The sequence below is a fragment of the Dromaius novaehollandiae genome, chromosome 5 (assembly GCF_036370855.1).
Source record: "Dromaius novaehollandiae isolate bDroNov1 chromosome 5, bDroNov1.hap1, whole genome shotgun sequence".
Taxonomy (NCBI): Eukaryota; Metazoa; Chordata; class Aves; order Casuariiformes; family Dromaiidae; genus Dromaius; species Dromaius novaehollandiae.
The window spans coordinates 7760439-7779677 of NC_088102.1; the positions used below are offsets into that span (position 1 = coordinate 7760439).

Genomic DNA, 19239 nt, shown 5'->3' on the forward strand with positions numbered 1-19239 from the left:
TCAGTAATGACAAAAAAAAAAAAAAACCTCATGGATGCAAAACTATGTATGTTTACGTTTTATACCAGTTGTCAGTATGCTGACATTTGCTAAAAAGCACACTCACAGAGACAAAGCATTATCCTCAAACTTCTCCTTGTCCCTGGAAAATAGGAACGGTTCCTTAAGACTAATGACCACATGACAAATACAGCTTTAATATGTAAGTCAATTCCATGCTACAGAAAGACAGAACTTAATTTTACTATTACTAAATTTAAAATATTCTTTCATATGTTGAATGGTATAGTTTTCCTTAAATTTAGGAAATTGAAATAAGATCAAAATGTATGTATATATATATTTATTTACCAATGCAATGTTTTTCATCGTGTTTTATAGGCAAGGAAAGCTGTGCTGATGGTATTTTTCTCTGATCTTCCTGTGTCATGGATTTGCCATATCCTTGTCACTTTAACACTGAATACAATTGTTGTTTTGTTTGCAATGTACGTGCCTGACATCAAAAATGTATTTGGAGTAGTTGGTAAGGTGTTCTTTTATGTTAACTTCCAGAAGTTTAGTATTATGATAAAGCAATATCCTTAAGTTTTGCTCCGAGTAAAATCTTTCTTTCTGTTTTTTAAAGGTTCGACCACATCAACGTGTTTGCTTTTTGTATATCCTGGACTGTTTTATCTTAAACTTAGCAGAGAAGACTTCTTATCACCACAGAAACTTGGGGTATGCTATTTTTTCCCATGTGCTAATTATATTAAAAATTGGTTTTAATTAATTGCTTTTTAATATACTGTAGAGCATATAATACAAGGGGCAAAGTTCCCCTTTTCACTGCAGTTCACAAAATCTGTGAGCATTTTCTTCCATCCTTCACGTTAGCTCTGGTCATTCTAAAACTCCTTTCTTACAGGACATTTTTGACTAGCAGTGTGTCTCTATGGTGGACTGTTGATCTGAATACATGCTTTTCTGTATAGTTTTCAGAGGTTCATGACTTTTAATCCAGTTTCTCCTGAGTTTTTATGCATTGCTCTGATGTCATTTGCTTGGGCAGCAGGAAAAAGGCCAAGCTGTATTTGAGTGAAACTGTTTTTATGCTTGTTTTCTAAGTAAGCCTTCTCAAAAACACCGTTTTTTTCCTTTGTGTTCCCTGTTGGTATGGTAGGTTAAGTTCTAGTGGGAATTTCTGCAGCAGCCTGCTTTTTGTACCGTATCTGTGCTTTTTTGGCATTTTAACAACTGCTCACCAGAGCAAGTTTCTGACAGTGGCTAAAATGACAGCAAATTGATTATATATAGACCTTTTGCCATTCTTGTGGTTCTTAGGGCTACTGTTGTATTAACAAAATAAGGAATCTGAAAGAAAATCTAATAATGATGCGCTCTCACTGAAGAGCATCATTAAAGTCTCAACTAGTTCCAGCAGATTTTGGGCCTTGTTACAAATCAGCAATCTACTGTCTCTTAAGCTGTGGTTTCTTTATTTTCATCTGGCTATTAAAAATATTGAGAATCCATTGTAACTTGAATTATGTTTTGAGGAAATAACAAATTGCATTTCTCAATTTGTTCAGAGAGAGTTTATGTAAAAGGATAAATTAAATTTGTAGCAAGCAGGCCACTGTATGCAGTTTTCAGATGGCTAGTGTGAGTAAACCAAATAACCCAGAAAGTTTTCAGTGAAACCTTCCTAGAGCAGGCTTAGTTTAATTTTACTCTAAGCAGATATCTTTCTAAATATAATTTTCAGCTAGTATTAGAGAAAACAGTTTGTTTGAAGACTTGAGTAATTTCAAATGCAAAAGATTATTTTTAAAGACACTGTTAAAACCTGTTTCTGCAGGTTTTTTCATTTTCAGAGTCATGAGCCTTAGAAATGTGAAAAGCTTTCTTCAGTAAAACATTAACTTTTGTTTTTCTTTCTTCACAGGCATGTGCATTGGTTATTTTTGGCATTTGTGTTGGTCTTCTCAGTTTAATTCTAATAATTTTCAACTGGATTAATCAATAAAAGCCTATCACCTCTGTCTAAACTGGACTGCAGAAAGACAGCAAAACAGAGACATACTGAAACTGCTGAAGTTGAATGCTGGACATCCTAAAGAAAAAAAAAATTGACCAAAACTGTCCATTGAGAAAACAACCCTCTTTTTTCACTTCATTAGTAATGAATCTTCAGTTAAACTCAAGCTTAGTCTTGAGTCAGTCTCTTCAGTTATTGCACAGCTAGTCTTTGCCATTTTAAAATACTAGTTTTTAATGATGTAATCATGACAGGTAAAAAGGTCTCTTCAGAATTTCTGCAATCCAAAAATGTTCTAATGCATGGAGTGAACAAAAAATAGAACCTTGAAATAACTTCTGATTTTCTTTTCTTTTAAAGAGAATGAGATAGACAGATTTTATGTCAGTCATGATGTGCATATCACACATTATCCCAAATAATGAAAGACTTCTGTTGATTTCAGTAGAATAAGTTCTAAAATTTCAGCCATTTCATATTAAGAACTTCCTGGTTCCAGATGATTACCTTAACTTATCCTAATATGGACCCAGAAGCTGGTTGCTTCAGCCCAGTTTACATGGCACATTATGATAAGAGGAAGGTTTTCTCTAAGGTTTTTAATGTTTTTTTTAATACAGTTTTATACCTCAGTATCCTTGAATCATATTGGAGTAATTTTTAAAAAACAGAAGTCTTTCCAAATCTAGCATATTACATTTTAGTAGTGTTAGGAAGCATTTCCATTTTGCAGTTAAAAATAGATATATTTCAATTAATGCCTGTTTTTGAATATTACTGAATTTACCGCCATACTCCTCCCAGTGAAAGACTTCTTTCTTTTTCTCTCTGACTCACGTTTCCACTAGCATTTCATCTTTGAACTAGATCATGCCTTTATTTTATATGTTGTTGTGATCAGAGAAGGTTTGGACTTGAAAGGTGAAATTCTGAATCTGTTGGCGACAAAGGAAAACTTATGTTTACGGAACCCTAATCTTAACCCAGATCTCTAAACTTTCATGTACCCCTTTATAGTCCTTTTTCTGCCTAAATGAAATGTGAATGCAATTTTCAACACCAACTGGACTCTGTTAAATATGGTATTGGGTGCCCACCACAAAAGTTCTTCATATTAGTAGAATAAAAGCAATGACTGATGTTGTGGTAAGTTTTTTAAAATTTTGTTACTTTCAGATGGGATCTAATGTCTTTAAAATGGAAATAGCCTAATCTCTTCAGGGATTTTATGCCCTAAGGAAGTTAGGCCTCCACAGTAATGTCTTGTGTAAAGTTAAGAAATTAGACCTCAGACTCAAATGGCAAGATTTAGAGAGTGGGAAAGTTCTTCATTATTTCCAGATGCAATATTTCTTTTAATTTGGCTTAACACTTTTATATCTGAGAAGTAGAGTGAGACACAAGTGAAACATAGCAAAGTAATACATTTATGTAATAGAAAGCAGCTATTAAGCTACATTTAAATAAATTTTCACTTCCATATGGTACACAAGTAGTAAAGTAGTTGACTATTACCAGACAATCTTGTTGAAACAGTTTTGTTAATATGTTGATCTATATCTTATCATTTGAGATGGTGAAGATGCCCCAGAGTCTGGCATTTCTAGCTTCTTAACAGCAGGTTTGTGCAATAAAGCTCCAATACAAAATTGGAGCCCAAAACCGAAAATCAGAAATAAAACTACATCAGAATCATAGCTATGATGTTCGTAAAACTTGTTCTCCTACATAAACAGTTATATTTTCTAACGGGATAGCAGAGAAAGCATTTGATTAATTCAAGTTTTATTTTATTTTATTTTTTTTATTTAATGTCATGGTAGAAGGTAGCTTAGCTTCTGCACTGTTGATGGTTGTGGAGCAACATGAAAGTTGATTGCAACTTGGAAAGATGTGACTGCTAAACAAGCTGCCTTGATAAAATACTATGGCTGCCTTTGCTGGTGGCCCGCAAGGGGCATTGAGTGAAGCCACTCTCCAGACAGGCCACATCATTCCATTTAAATTGTTTTAATTCCACATGGATTTGTAAAAGGCTGATTCATGTGTCAACTTTAACATAAAGCAAACTGAATGTGCATGATCCTCAGCTGTGTAATAGGAAAGAACAGAAAATAACCAGAGTTGAGATAACCATCTCTATTTCTGAGCTGATGAACCAGGATTTCTGGCTCACTCAGCTCTCTTGGGATCCATAGGATGCTTTTCACTTTTGATAGGTGGCCTGAAGGCACCCAGGAGGTATTGGTGTGCAGCGAGGTACCACGTCAGGATTCCTGTATGCCTTGGGAATGTTCCGCTACTTATGAGTTTAATGTAAAAGTAGACTTGTGTCGTGAAGCCTAGAAGCTACCCCAGAGGTTGCATTAGAATGCCCATTCTGCAGGAATTGGTATGGTATATCCTGAAAAGACTGCAGTTATTTTTATCGTGAAGTCTCTACCTGAGGTTTCATGACACAAGGTGAGCCAATCTAATAGTTTGTCACTACTGGAAAGAGCATGTCCACTCCTTCCAGAAGTTCACAGCTGCTGTTGTGGCACTGGCAGTGGCTGCAGGTCAGCATATTTAACTAGCAGAAACCAGTGCAGCTTAGGAGATCAACAAGTTATCTGCCAACAGAATGAATTGATTCAACTCAGGGGATGAGAAAAGTAAGGAAGAGAGAGTGGGACTGCCTTTTTGAGCGGTAGCATCCATTAGAGCAACTCATGCTGCTCAGGAAACCTCACACTCAACCTACTGAAGCCAACTGCTGGAAGCAGGATGTGTGCATGCATAAGGGATGCCTCTAACTTGAGGTCTCTGGCCACCTTTGATCAAGACTGTTTTTCAGTGTTACATGGGTATTAGTGAGTGAAGCTCTTCATCTTGCCTTTCTTCTTGCAGATCTCTCTACATTTTTAAGTCCTGATAACCAGAAAACTCTTTTTAGTAAAACAGGAAACTTTACGTTCATGTGAATGAATTGTAGGTTTGTTTGGTTTTTTTTCTTCAGACATTTAGAAATTAGGAAGAATGTTTGTTAGAACTGTGAATTTTTGTGGAAATTTTCTTGTTTATCATACTCCTGTACCTTCTGATTGAGTAATGTTTATAAGACATCACGACAGTTAATTTTAAGTATTTTAAGCTCTAAACAGGAAACCTTAACACTGAAGACTTAGATTACTTGTGAAGGTGCAGAAAGTTGGAAAAGCTTTGCTAATACTCTGTGCTTACACTGACAGTTGGATTTGTGTGCGTCATGTTGAAAAATGTGACTAAGCAAATACCTGAAATACAGTGTTAATTTTACAGTTGATTCCTGTAATCCTATGGAAATCACTACATTATCATTTTTAATCCCTGGGTATTACCTAATAGCTAGACTTTTAAATGATTGATACCAGTGTATGAAGTTAATATTCTGTTTGGGTGAATGGAAGCAATTCACACCTCTGCTGGAGCTCTATTACTGTATTTTGGCTGCAGTGCAGAAAGGATGGAAGCATGTTGATTTACAGAATGTGTGTTATCTTACATCTGAAAAAGAGTTAGAAATATTGTTACTTTTAAGAAGTTTAGATGGTACATAACTTAAAATGTGGGAAGGAGGAGAAAGAGAGAACAAGAGAACTATTTCCAAATATAGAAAAAGGTATAGAAGGCATTTTCCACAATGAAAAAAACAGTAAGAACATTATTTTTGTCCTTGGAATCTCCCATAGAATAAATACATTGTATTTCTGTCTCTTTACTGGTTATGCCAGTGTGTGATGACAAAAGTAATCTTAAAACTTGTGCTGCTGCCAAATAAATATGCTGAATGGGATCAGATAGAATTGGTCTTTGCCTAGATGGAGTTTTTTGCTGCACCATTTCTGTTGGCCAGTACAAATCCTCAAGATACAAGCATTGCATGGGTCTGAACAGGCTTGTACTGGGATGACTAACAATAGAAAGGGGCAAAAACTTATAATAGCTTCTTCTGTTTTCACTTAACAAAAATATAATTTTGATGCAACAAGCTTTTTTAGTGGAAACTTTATAGAAGTTTATTTAAAAACACAATTTTAAATTTATTTTTACAAAGGGGGGTGGGGAAGGAGAGTTTCTCTCAGTTTTTCTAACTGATTGTACTTATTGCTCTGTTCATTATGTCTGTATAAGGATTTCACTGTAATGGTACACAAGAAGTTTTTCTGAGCTAAATAAGCTCAAATTTGGACCTCTCTACTCACATGCTGCTAAATGTATTTTTCTTTATTCTTATGTACAGATTTCTTTTTTGTTGCAATTCCAGATTTATGCATTCCAGCGATTCTGCTTTATTATCTATAAGTTAGCATTTTCAGACCTTATTCTGAAGACTTGACAGGAATGGATGAAGGGACCCACAGCATTTCTGAACTCACATGAAAAGGTTGTCTTTCTCCAAGTGAACGTGAAGAGCAATGTAAGAGAGATGAAAATTAATTGGTAGCCTTTGATTTGTTTTCTTTCATTCTCCCATTTCCATTCCTTGTCCATTTGAAGGTTGCTTAAATTTCAGACTGGCTGTGGTAAGCTGGGTGTGGAGAGTGTCCCTTGTAAACAGCATTGGAGAAACTGGTATTGCAAAAGGAAAGTGCTCTTAACCTGTCCTTTTTTGTGGGGAAATGCTCATGTTTTATTCCCCGATAGGACTATTTTGAAGCAGTTTGCATCTTGATGCTTGCTTTTCATTGAAATAAGTTTGTCTAAAATTCTCTTGTGTCCCTATATAGTGAAAATTGAGATACTGGAACAGTCTCATCCTCTCTCTGTCACTCCTTTCCCCTTCACTTCACTTCAGTTTTGCATTGGTGTCAGTTATATGGCTCTGAGCAGGGATGTGCTGTTAGTTGAACAACCCAAATGATCATTGTGCAGTGTGCAGCATGGCTGAAAGGGTGTAGCTCAGGGAAGGTGTTGCTCTGTCCCTGCCCCGTTGTTACACTTTTCACAAAGCGTCCACTCCTGGTCACTGTTGAAGGTCAGTCCTCCATGCAGGTAAACCCTTGGTGTGCCTATCATGTCTGCTCTGGTAGGAATTTATTTCTGCTTTTGAAACCTGGAGACGTCTGAACTTTGCATCACTAGAAAGTTGTGCTGATCTGAAGTTTTTAATCATTTGTCATGTACAACATACTTGAGGTGCCCTATCTCCTACCCTTGAAAGCCTCCCAGTGAGGATGAAGATACACAGGTGTAAGGAGATCCTGTGACTGAGCGCTAGGGCAAATGTTACATCTGTAAGCGGCTGGTAAGCACGGTGTTTGCATGTGAGAGAAAACTCATACTTAATTATGGCATTTCTTATGCTGCACGAAGTACTGTTTTGGTGCAGATCTGGAAGGCAGTACTCCGATAGCTGTAATCTTGGAGGCCAGGAGTATTCTGGGGACCATCAGTCCAGCCGTGCCTGTTTGAAGCTCCATAGGCATCTCCTTTGGACAGAGGTAGAGAGGGGATATGGACCTATTGTCAGCCTTTTGCCTGACTCAATATGGCCATTCCCATTTAAGTCAAATTCCTAAGATTAATTTTTGGAATTATTTGTGAAGAATGTGAGATTTTTATTAGCATCAGCTGATGTCTCTGCAGAATCACATATGATATGTGAGGACAGAATTTTGTCTGTTCTGGACGCAAACAGTTAATTTCTTCATTTCTGTGAGAAGGCAGGTTGGCTATGCAGAAGTATATGATTTCGAAAAGAAGTGCTGCTGGCTGATTCAGGGGCTGGCTGTAGAGCAGGGATTCCCCCACCTAGATATGGCTCTTGCTGCAGTGGAAGCAGCTTATCGCAAGTTGTGAAAGAGCTAAATGTTAAATCAAGAGTCAGGAACCTTTAAAAATGTTGAGGAAAAAAGAATTGTCTGCAATCCTGTTTACACTGTAGGCCTCATCTCCCTGTGGTTTTCTTAATTTGCCTGCAGTTCAACTGGTTTAGTGTAGTGTGGCCATGGACTGCTTGATCTTTATTCGATAAAATAACAGATAAAACTGACTTTGATAGTAGTTTGGTCCAGTGAATCTAAACCCAGTATTTGTAGCAGAGTAAGTAAATCAACACAATGACAAGTAACTGCCTGCAGGGAACAGTGTGATCGGCTGGATCTTGAACCACTGATAGCTCTTCTTTCACTTCCACATTTTCCTTTACTCTTACCTTTTCCTGAGCAAGAGGAAGAGTTGTGGTCTTGCTCTGCTGAAGGTAGTGAAGCTCCACCATGGAGGCAGAGCTGTGCTTCTCTCATGGGCTAGTTCCCAAGCTCTGATTGACCAAAGTGAGGTTCAAAATTCTGAGTGCTTTTCAATTTTGCCACCTGGGATCTTTCTGTGGACTTAAACTGATATTTCTGTAAGCAATAGAAAAAGATGTACATATTTACCAATGCATCATGACAAATATTTGAAGATTAGTCTGGTTATTTCCAAATGTCCCTACTTAATGAGATTGAAATTAGCTTTCTTACCTCTATAGTGGGCATTCTTATGTGTGCTGTGGTTAGAAATTCAAATTCAGATCAGTCCAAGAGCTAAAATAATATTGACTGTTGTAGAACTTCTTTCCCAATTAGATTTTGTTTAACACTTAAACTGAAGTTGTTGCTTTACAGTTACTTTAAATTGAAAGCTTTGGTTCTAGTTGGTATGTGTACTGAGAAATATTTGGACACATTTGCTACTACTTCCTAATGATTGTCAGTGGCAGAGAATTTCCAGTATTAAAAAATTACTGCCTGATTTCTAGAGTTTATGTTGTTTTACTGTGTATTTATGTTTCAGTGATCGTTCAACCAATGCTTAGTGTAGAATTAAAAGTTAAGAAAAAAAAAAACTTTATGTAAAAACCGCCTAGCTAATGTCAAACCTGTATGTTGTACAACATAGTTCCTATTCTGAATTCTTATCCCTTCAAATTCTGGGTGGAACAAGCACGGGGGCATGCTCCAAACCCCCCAAAATAAAGAATAGTATTTGTGTAACTCATTTGATTGTCATCTTTGCTGTACAGTGCCGTGTGTGTGACTTGCCTGCTTAGTAAAATAAAACAAGTGTTGCATTGTCTCACAGTTAGTTTCCAAAGTGTACTGGTGTTGCCGTTAGCCCCAACTCAGGCTGCAGCATTACCATTACCAGGGGTTTGGTTTGGTGGTGGTGTTGTCTTTGTGCACCTCAGACATTTTCCTTTGCCAGATGTTTTCCTTTGCCCTCGTGGTTTTGTGTGATCCCTGCTCTGGACAGCGCGTAGATGTCTGCAGCACCCAGCTTGACATGGAGGTGAGACATGGTGCAGGGAGCTGCTATTAATTGCTCTTGCAGGATCTAGCTACTCTCAGCAAAGCATTTGATTTTTGCTCTTTAAACTGTTCTCTCTGAAATTTAAAGGATGCACATGGAAACCCGTTTGGACAGGGCCTTTTGGTGCAGCAAGGTGAGGGGAGGGAGGCCAGGGAAGGCAGAATATTTACGTTAAAAAGGGGAGCAAGAGGGATGATGGCTACCCTGGCAATGCTGTAGAGCAGGAGCGTGCTTTGCGGTGGTAAATCATGGTGCTCTCGAACAGCTGTCCAGACTGACAACTTGTGAGCCAAGCCTCAGCCCAGAGCAGTCTGCAAAGTCTGAGGGAGTCCTGAATAGAAGTTAAAAATGGAAAATCCTCATTATTGTGCTCCTGGCTTGACTCCAGAGCTCTGTGAAGGCAAATATGCTCATCCATATGGAAACGAGTATCAGCAGATTTGTGTTTACTAATAACGCCTGCTCCAGCTAGAGTGGGTACCGGCTAGCACAAAAGCTGGCTGCTTTACCTTTAAGCGAGGCGCGGGGTTTTGTCCTTGCACCACAACAGCTGCTCATACCTGTTTTTGTTGTTGACTGGGCCCTGTCCGTGCTTGGCATTTCTCTTGCCTCCGCTTCGGCATAGCGGCTCGCATGTTAGTGGTTTATACAGCAGCCATAAGACGCCAGGCAGCTCTCTGCACCTGGTTTAAATTTAAAGCTCGTTTGCACATGATGTCACACTTTTATTGTCAGCACGGCGAAGGTCGAGACAGTTCATTTTGGGAAGGTTTGCATTGTTGAGTCTTTACAGTGCTGCCATTAATGCCTTAACCATCTGACTTACATTTCAGTTTTCTGGCATGATGTAATCAGAGGCACTAGATTTATACGGCGAGCGGGAGGCTGGTGCGGTGGCTAATCAGCCCGGTTTGTACAACTACTCTTGGAGAGCAGGGTGGAAATTATTGCAGCACATGTCATGTAGCAAAGCCCTGGCCAGAAGAGAGTTAAGTCCAGGACGCTGGGTGGTTGTTGCAGGCTGTCACCGCTCAGGAGCACAGTGAGAGGAAGCCCCGACACGGGGGAGCGTTGCTGGGAGCCTGCTCCTGCCCTCCCGTGCCGCTCCGCTTGATGATGGGATTTACACGCAGGGATGGAGAACAGATTTGGGACACCGGTTATTAAGGCACAGAAAGCGTAGGGCTGGATTCGAGGACCATGAAAACCTCAGGCCCTGTTCTCACTTCCTCGAGTTATGCTCTGTTGTCTCATTCTGTACCTCGCTCTGGAAGCGGGGCTTTAATATAGTGTTTTCCCAGCTGGATTAGTGCAACTGTGGCTCTCCCTGTAGGAAGGGTTTAAGTAGCCTATGTATTCTATATCTTCTTCCAAATCTGGCACCGGGGATAGCTCATGGGATAGCTCGTTTAGGTTTTTCCTTTGGGATTTTGATGAACAACTTCCTTTTAAAGGAAGTAATGACTGGATTCATGCTTTTTACTGTCACAATTCACCTCTCTTTCTCCACGTGTATAAATCCTTATTTCACCTTACAAACCATAAACTTGAAACGCCTGAGGTGTGAGACAAAATTAGCCATCCAAATGTTAGGTCTCATGACAGTGAATACCAAGAATGGATGCAGAGACGTCCCGGACAGAAGCTGTGCCACGTGTACCTGTTTTATATCTACATGGCATTGAGGCTACCTTTTGAAATAGCCCCTAGCTTGTCTTCTCCTTGGGACATTTTAATTGCACAGTCATTGTACGGTCACAGGAGCCCACACAGGAGGGCTCCTCACCCCTGAGTGTTGGGATGGGTGCAGAGGAATTTCCACTATTGCTCATTGACCAAGTGCTTGGGAGGGGGGATCTCTCCTATCTTCATGCTGCCTTGCAGCGAGCCTGATCCTGGCTCCCTGTGTTCAGGGATCGTCAGCATCTCACGGTTTGTTTTAAAAATATAAAACAGGCTTTTATGTTTTAGATGATGAGAGCCTGACTCAAATCTTCAGGGCTTGGGCTGCAGAGATGCAGAGAGCCGCAGCAGAAAGCACAAGCGGTAGGTGAGTGATGCAGGTTGCTGGAAGCAACTTTGCTCAAACAGGAAGAGTTGAGGTTGCTGGCAAGTATTTGAGGCTCGCAGCAGTTCATACGTCTGCCCAGTCTCCTAAGGATGGTTATGGCATTTCCTGCTGTTTTCCTGCTGTTTTGATGTTGCATGTTCTGAGTGCAGGGTCACTCTAGACTTCTCTCACTGAGGATGCACAGAATTTATGCCCAAAACATTGCTGCGTCTTCAGGACGTTAATCCTCTTACTTCCTTGATGTACTCTCCAGGACACATGCTCTCCTTGAGAGAGATGCAGCACAGCACAGCCCTGCTTGCACACTGGGACCTGCAAGGTCCTAACGATACACAAAGGCAGAATGACAAGCTAAGAGCCCGTATACCAATAGACATTTATCCACAAACTCTGTCACATGAAAGTGGGCAGCTCCATGTTTGGTGGGCATGGAGAAAGGGTGGAGTAACTACCTTGGTGCTTTAGGGTTGCGTGCTGCTGCTGCAACGAATCACTTGGCAAGCGTCGGAAAGGGTTTGAGGTCGAGACGAGTAAGAATAGCCTCGGCCGTTATGCAAGCAATAGTAGCGTCAAGGGCAACCAGCCCTCTCGCGCCATGCGATCGCCAGACGGGATCAGGGAGAAGCGCCTGTGTCTCGGCGAGGGCGTCGCACAGTTAGGTGCATTCGGCAAGTTGGGCGACGCGTGCGGAGCAGGTCAGGTGCGTGCGCGGCTCTGGTCATTTTTAATGCTCATCAGAACAACGCTGCTCCAAGACGTTGTTGAGATGGTACGGTTTTTCTCTTGGTGTTTCCTGGCATGGTTTCCACCGCTTTTTACAAGTCGTTCCTTCTGGAACGATCGGAGCAACGGGAACATTCGCCTGGGCCTTTTCCAAGGGGAGATTACTAGAACGATGGTGGAGAGACATTGTCTCAGCCCGGCTGCCAAATGTTAGTAGAGGACGTCTGTCCTGTCATTCCTTAATCTGACAGTTCAGTTTGGGAGGCAGGAAGCCAAGGAATGACGTTTCCCAGTGGGACACAAAGCCTCAGGGTGGAGATGCATAGAAACATAGTCCCTGCCCATTCCCCCCCCCCCCCCCAAATTTCAATATTCTGAAAATCGATGCCCTGCTTTCTTTCAGCCACCGAAGGGGCAGGCCAGAGACCTCGGGTTTGCCACGTCTTGTCTAAACGAGGCCCTGGCCTTTGAGCGGAGGTGTCACCAAAGTCTCCAGGGTGCTGCTAATGGGGAAATATTTGGCTTTAGCACTTCCCCGCCCCCCCCTTGCCCCCTTTGCAGGGGTGCAATACAAACACCGGCGTTTAGAGGTCCCAGGAGAGAGCGAGTGAAATTCCTTGTTCTGCAACGAACCTTAATGCCGAGAAATGGAGTCTTTTAAAAACATAATCATAGCCATTTGCTAGCCATAAAGAAATCCCATATACGTTAGCGTTTTGATAACACAGCATCATCCGTTAGGCTCCGGTGTTTGGGATTCAGGGTGCCACTGAAGTGATCTGTTGAACGGAGAATTTAAGGGGTTGGGGGTTTTGTGCACTTTCTAGTCTTTGCTTTGGCTTGCAGCGTTTGCCCCTCTCACTTCCAGGGGAGCTGGATCGGTCCTTTGGAGGTGTTTGCTTTAGGGATCTTGGCTCTGTGAAAGGGTAGCCGAGCAGCCTAGCCCATATAAATCACTTTGGAAGTGAGTTATAAAGTGCTTAATTTGCCTCCTATTAAAATGCCTCGTCCCCCCTGTAGTGCGCTGCTAAATGAGCTCTCGAGCTTTGAATACTGGAGTCACTTTCTGAGTAGCGGAGGTAGCTCGCTCGCCCGGGAAGGTCTCACATGCAGGATGGGATCCAGCCCCTGCATCCCTTGGACGTGTCTGCAAATCTTCCTTGGCAACTTTTCTTTCTTTAACACCTTTTTTCCCAGCGCTTCTGCCTTGGAGTCGCCCCAGCCATGAGCAGCTCGCGCTGGGGCTGCGTCAGTGTCCATCAGCCGCCGTGGCGTGTCGAGCCCTCGAGGCTCCAATGCGAGCTGCTGAGAGGCGGGTGGGAAGGCGCCTGCGTGTTTGTTGATGGCTCAGTTACTCTTTGCAGTCTGGAAGGATTAGATAAGGCCCAGAAGCTGATTGAGGCCAAACTGGGCTTAGCTGGGGCCAGAGGGGTTCAGAGGGGCTCCCCTTGCCCGGGCTGGTCTCCAGCATGATGGGGCTGGTCCTGCGGTGGCCTCAGGACTGCCGTAGTTTGCTCCAGCTGCAGAAAGCCCGAGGCTGAAGATCGTTTTTCCTTTGCAAACCGGAGCGCAGCGGCAGAGCCAACGCAGAGGGGCTCGCTCTGCCCCATCCGCAGGTTCAGCGGCACAGTTTCTCCTCACGGGAATTCTCCGCTGGACGCCGGCACGGCAACGCGGGAAACCCGACTCCCCGTGCCGCTTGGAGGTCCCCGGCGTGGGGCTGTAACCGGAGCGCCTGCGCCGGGGCCGGGGCTCACCAGCACGGCACGCAGCTCAGCATCGCTCCTTGCTGGCGTTTCAGAGGAAGCGGAGTACGTTCACGCCGGATGTTTCAGTTCAGCCAAATCAGCATCATCTGCCCCCAAAGTGGCTCCTTAGAGGAGGCTCCCGAGGTCAAAGCCGGTCGCTCGATGCCTTTCGACTTGGGCCCAAACCGCGTAGCCTCAGCCCTGGGGTGCTCGGGGAGCTGGAGGCGCTGCCCAAAGCAGCGGATCAGGCAAAGTTGGCCATTGCAACCTGTTTCTAAGTCTCTTAATGTGTTTTGGTGCTTCCCACCTTGGTTGATCTTTTTAAAGACTCATCTTTTCTTTTTTAATGAGAATGACAGGAATGTCTGGGTTGGTGGGAGAATTTTTTTTAAGTGAGCCCAGAAAGCAGCGAGTATCAGGAACCACTGAGCAAATATACAGAATTTAATGAAGAGTGGCACGACTGGTTTTACTTCTCTTCTCTGCAAAAAAAAAAAAAAAAGGGGGGGGAGGGGGGAAGAAGGATGGGAGAGCGCCTTTTGCTGAACCTGCATATCTGTTTTTAGTCCCCTGCTCTATAATGTTCCTAGAATAAATTTTTCAGTGCACAGCAGGGTAGGAAAAAAATAGTGCTGCTGGCATCTCCGCTATCCCCATTGTGCGGCGAGGGAAGGTGGCAGCTGCTTCGCCGACCTGCCGCTCGCCCAGAGCCGCATTCCCGCTCCCGAGGCCACTTGCGCGCCGCGTTTCGCGGGGCGAAATGACCACCAGCGGTTATATATAGACCCTTCCCCTCCTGCCAAGTTGTCCTAAACTCTTGTGCCTTGAATGAAAGGTGGAGAGGGGGTGGAAGAGGGGCAGCTTCAAAAAATAGAGCTGCTAAGCTGCCGGGGGCTGGGGCAGAGGCGGCCAGGATGTCCCGGTCCCCCCGGGCTGGGGACTGCTGCTCCGCGGGGGCTGGGGCTGGGGCCGCCGAGGAAAAAAAGGTTGGGAGGATTATTTATAGCTTGTCACGGTGCCGGGGGGGGGCAGATCGAGGGCTGCTCTGCGTGGGTTTGCCTTGGGTTGTGCCCCTCTTCGTGCCGAAAAGCTTCGGCCAAGTGATGGTTTTTTGAGGATAGGCAAAGGTTGGGCACTGGGGGAAGCCCAACGCGGCGCCCAGCCCCACGGCCGGGTGTGGATCCGGCCCCGGCAGCTCCGGGGCTGCTGCCTTCCCCTGCAGATCTCGGCAGCGAGTGGCAGGGACGGAGGTTCGTGGCAGCTCCTGCGCCTGCCTCTTCTAAGCAGTCGTTCTTGCTAATGCTGCAAACGTTGAGGGTGTTTTCCACTTTTCTCTGAGCAGAGGGGTTATGTCATCACCAGCCCAATTCAGTTATCTGCCTGATACTTCACTCGTGGATTTTTTTTTTTTAAAGCGGTCTCATGATTGCTGCCGAAATCTGGCTCCAAAATCCCGGAGGGAGCGGCAGGCCAATGCAGCGTTGCCCGGTTTCATTGCTTCACTGTGAGTTAGGAATATGCAACGTTTGTACTGAAGCTTTAGCTTCTGAGGCCATGCGAGGAGACAGGGTTTCACCTTTCCTTGGGGGAAAGACCCCAGTTTTGTCTCAGCCCTTGTAACTGCAGCGATCTGGGTGCCTGGCTCGGGCAGGGCCGTTGGGGCGGCTTTCAACCGCATTTACGGGTGAGCTTCCCGCCGCCGAGCTGCTCGGGACACGAGCGATGGTCGGCCGCCGCTCCCGGCCCGGGACAGGCTGTGGGGCAGGGAGTTACAGCAGGTCCTTCAACAACAAGGGCTCGAGCTCCCGGGGGGCTCAGTGCTTCTCTTCCTCTGCTCGCGGGTATGCCGGGGGGGCGCGTGTGTCTGCCTGTCTGTCTGTCTGTGCATCTCTTCCGACGGAGGAAAGCTCCTGAGGTTGCTTCTCCACGATGGTGCCTGGGCATTTGGGGTGGTTATTTTGGGGTTTGGGCACCGGATGACTCTCCGAAGGCTGATTTCACCGCAACGCGCTCTCAGCAGCGGCTGCCTGGGAACAGCGCGATTTCATTCTTCGAATTCGCCTTCGTTCACTGCGCCGGGATGATTTGACTCCGCGGTGATATGTGTCTTGTTTGCTTTGTTTTCCAGCCAACGCCGCTGGCAGCTTTTCATTCCTCACAAGGATACTGGTGCTGGAGACATTGCAGCGAGGTCGCTCCCGCGTGAGCCCGGGCCAGGCACCTGTCCGCCGGGAGATTCCTCCGGCAGCCGCCGCTTTGTTCTCCGGGGAAGTCTGTCTTTGGTTTCAGCCCAGACGAATCCCCCTTCCTCCTCCTCCTCCAACCCGCCGGCTGAGCACAGAGGTCAGCCGCGTTGGGAAGCCCTGGGCAGAGCGCATCCGACTGCCGAGTGCCCTACCGAGCCGTGACTCCTGCTGCCTTTCCCGTTTTCTGCAAGGGAACTCGTTGATATAAATGCGTTAAAGGGCCACTTGATCGTTCCCCTGAAGCAGAGCATTAATAGGATCTTCTTGGTGAGTTTTTAAAAGACCCAGAGAAATGGCATCATCTGGCGTGATTGCTCCAAAAGTCTTAATACCCCCAAGAAGGAGCCTCTTGGGACTCCCGTCTATTTGGGGTTAGGCCCTGGTTTCTCCCGTTTAGCCATTCTCCCTCCCCTGGCACGCTATCTGCTGCAGCGGGTACACGATTCCCTTGAGTCCGGCCATGGCCAGTCTTAACACTGGACGGGGCAGATTGCCACGTTGTGAACATAACTTGCTTTTCTCCAGTCTGCTGATTGCCCAGCCTTTCAAAAAGATCTGATACTATAAAAAACGTGGGTAAAAACTTCATTTTTTAGGCCCCATAAGTTGGCCAACTCCCTGCAATGTTTTCAGTGGTACTTGTCTGCTTTTCACGCTGATCTAAGTGGATCGATAACCAGTCTCAGTAAGATGGGCTTGTTGGTGGGGAGAGCATGCTACCGTTCTGCTGCTTGCGTCCTAGGACTCGAGGAAAGGTTACCCAGACCTTCCTGAAAGGTTTAGTTTTTCATAAAGACTACCATCAAAAAATGTCAAGCCTGGAAGCAAAACTGCCCAAAATGTCCCATGTACCTGCAATCAGTGGGAGATGATGGTAGTTTCTCTTGAACCGGGATGCTATCAGCCAGACCTGGCTGCTCTTGCAGTGCAAAGAGCAGCTGGTGCCGCAGCTAGGACGGTACGACCGGGGCTCCTTGACGTGCCTGCTTTGCTCAGGATTTCTCCGTTCTCTGTGCTGGTGTCTGTGGTGTACCTTTTTTGAGGGATCGACAGTGAACTTCACAACAGCTGTCACAGTGTGCTTTCATGAGGTGGCTTTGGGAAAAGCACTGCTGTTGTCTGTCTGTCTAAGCTAAGACAATTGCAAGAAACACCTAGGTTTCGACTAAAATTTCAGTGGATTTTCTGTCTACCAATATAGAGAAGCTGGCAGCACCCAGCTGCACAAGCGGGTCTCTGCACGCTGCATAAATGAGTCGTGGTGGGAAGCAGGACTTCAAGCATGACTTTTAGACATGTTTCAGCCCTCAGTGACTCAGGCTAGCACTGGTCAGGATGGAGCCCATGGCTCCATCATGATGCGGCTTATATAGAGGATGGGTGCGTGTCAGCGTGGCAATTTCTGCCTCTTGGTCTAGCGCTGAAGATTAGGCACAGAAACCCTTGGAAATCCCTGGTTTTAGGGGAAACCCTAACTCCATTTGTACATCTAGGAGAGGCTATGTCTGTGCCCACATACGCCCATCGATCACATGGCAACGAGAGCAGGTCTCCCTCTCGTGGGATGCCTTTGCTGGAAGGAGGGTGGGCTCCGAGGTCGCAGCAGCTGGCTGAGCCCTGGAAAGGGATCCTCTCAGCAGGGATCTCCTGCACTGGGGATGGGGAACATACGCCATTGAGAAATACCATAAATGCTACCGGATACTGCCAGTGACGTGGGCACTGAGATAAGCAGGCTGTTTCGTGGTATTCCTCTGTGACTTCTTACACTTCAATGTAAACTATTAGCTTTGGCTTAAAAATGCATACGTATAGAGAGATATCTTGTAAAATGCCACACTATGCCCTTTCAAACATAGCTTTGTGAACCATCCACCTAGGAAGAAACCCACTTTGCTCTTTGGCGAGCTCTTTAGCTTGTGCAGCCCACGAGCAGCAGCACATCCCACGTACGCTGCTGGGGAAGGCGGACGTTTGTTTTTATTCCAGGTCAGGCGCATTTACCGTGTAACCTTGGCGGAGGGAATAGCTCCCCTGAAATTGCGCAGTTTGCTCACAGATGAACACTTTGTACCTAGGTGGTGTGGTAAGGTTGGTGCCCTGCAACCGGCTTTTCTAGTGCAATAAAAATATATTGGGTCCCCGAGATGTTGACCAATGGCTTTGGGAAACAGATGATTGATTCACACAGCTGAGAAACAGGGATTGTAAGGTGTTTTGCCAGAGGAGACCAGTTTGACGGATGAGTTCATTTAAGGATTATGCTATAGATAGAGCTGTTGACAGAACGAATTTGTTTTTATTTTTCATCGGTAGGTATAACACAAAGCAGAACTAATTGAAAGTAGTTTCCTCGTGGCATCTGGTTGTGTTTCTTGCTTTAAGTCTTTCACACACTGTAAAATTACACCGAGGGCTTTTCTTCACTTCAGTTTGCTTTCCAAGTTTTCCACCGCTGCTTTTCAAGTGGGTTCCCGGCGCGTAGGACGCAGTAAGCAAGCGCACGCAACGTTAAGAAGCGGCGCTGGGCCATCGTTTCTACTTGTTGCACAAACGTCGTGGTGCACCTCACCAGTCCAGGCGCTGAGCAGATGCACGGAGATGTCCTCACCTTGCTGCGGGCGGCGGGTGAAGCTGAGACATTAATGCCCTTCCAGGTATTTTTGATGGCACTTTAAACTGTGACCTGTGCTAAACATCATTCCTATGGGCACTGATCTCTTTCCGTGTTAGGCCCAAACCTGGAAGGTGATTATATTTACCCAAGGAGCTGCTCTGAGGTTCGGGGAAGGTGTTAGGTTCTGTAAATAGCTCTCTGAAGCAGCCAGAGGAGAACAAGTCCTGGTGTTTCTTCGGGGATGGGGCTCTCGGTGTTTGCCGCTGTGCCTGCTGGACTGCGCGCGGCCGGCTTGCCCCGGGCTGTGATGGCAGCACGGTCTCCGCTCCGCGAGCGCTGCCGTGGCTGCTCGTGGCTCTTACGGGCACGGCGCTGGGATCTCGCATCTGAACTCGTGCAGGCTCTCGGGGTAGAAACCTGGACTTTGTGGTTCAAGCCCTTCTTACAAATTCAATCTGTGGGTTTTGCCCCCCCCCCCCCCCCCATTTCTTTTCCAGTTG

General features: G+C 45.0%; 1 protein-coding gene across 4 annotated transcripts in view; it reads left to right on the top strand.

Annotated features, from left to right (window-relative positions):
• Nucleotides 1–9022, top strand: part of SLC38A6 (solute carrier family 38 member 6) — a 48082-nt gene extending 39060 nt beyond the window's left edge. For 3 of the 4 annotated variants that reach the window (XM_064511924.1, XM_064511926.1, XM_064511925.1), the window contains exons 14-16: nucleotides 382–526; nucleotides 629–723; nucleotides 1931–9022. In XM_064511924.1, coding sequence (XP_064367994.1) covers nucleotides 382–526; nucleotides 629–723; nucleotides 1931–2011 — 321 coding nt within the window. In that variant the 3' untranslated portion in view covers nucleotides 2012–9022. The remainder of the gene's footprint in view (nucleotides 1–381; nucleotides 527–628; nucleotides 724–1930) is intronic. The other variant, XM_064511927.1, reaches the window with a different exon arrangement.
• The last annotated feature ends 10217 nt before the right edge of the window (nucleotides 9023–19239 follow it).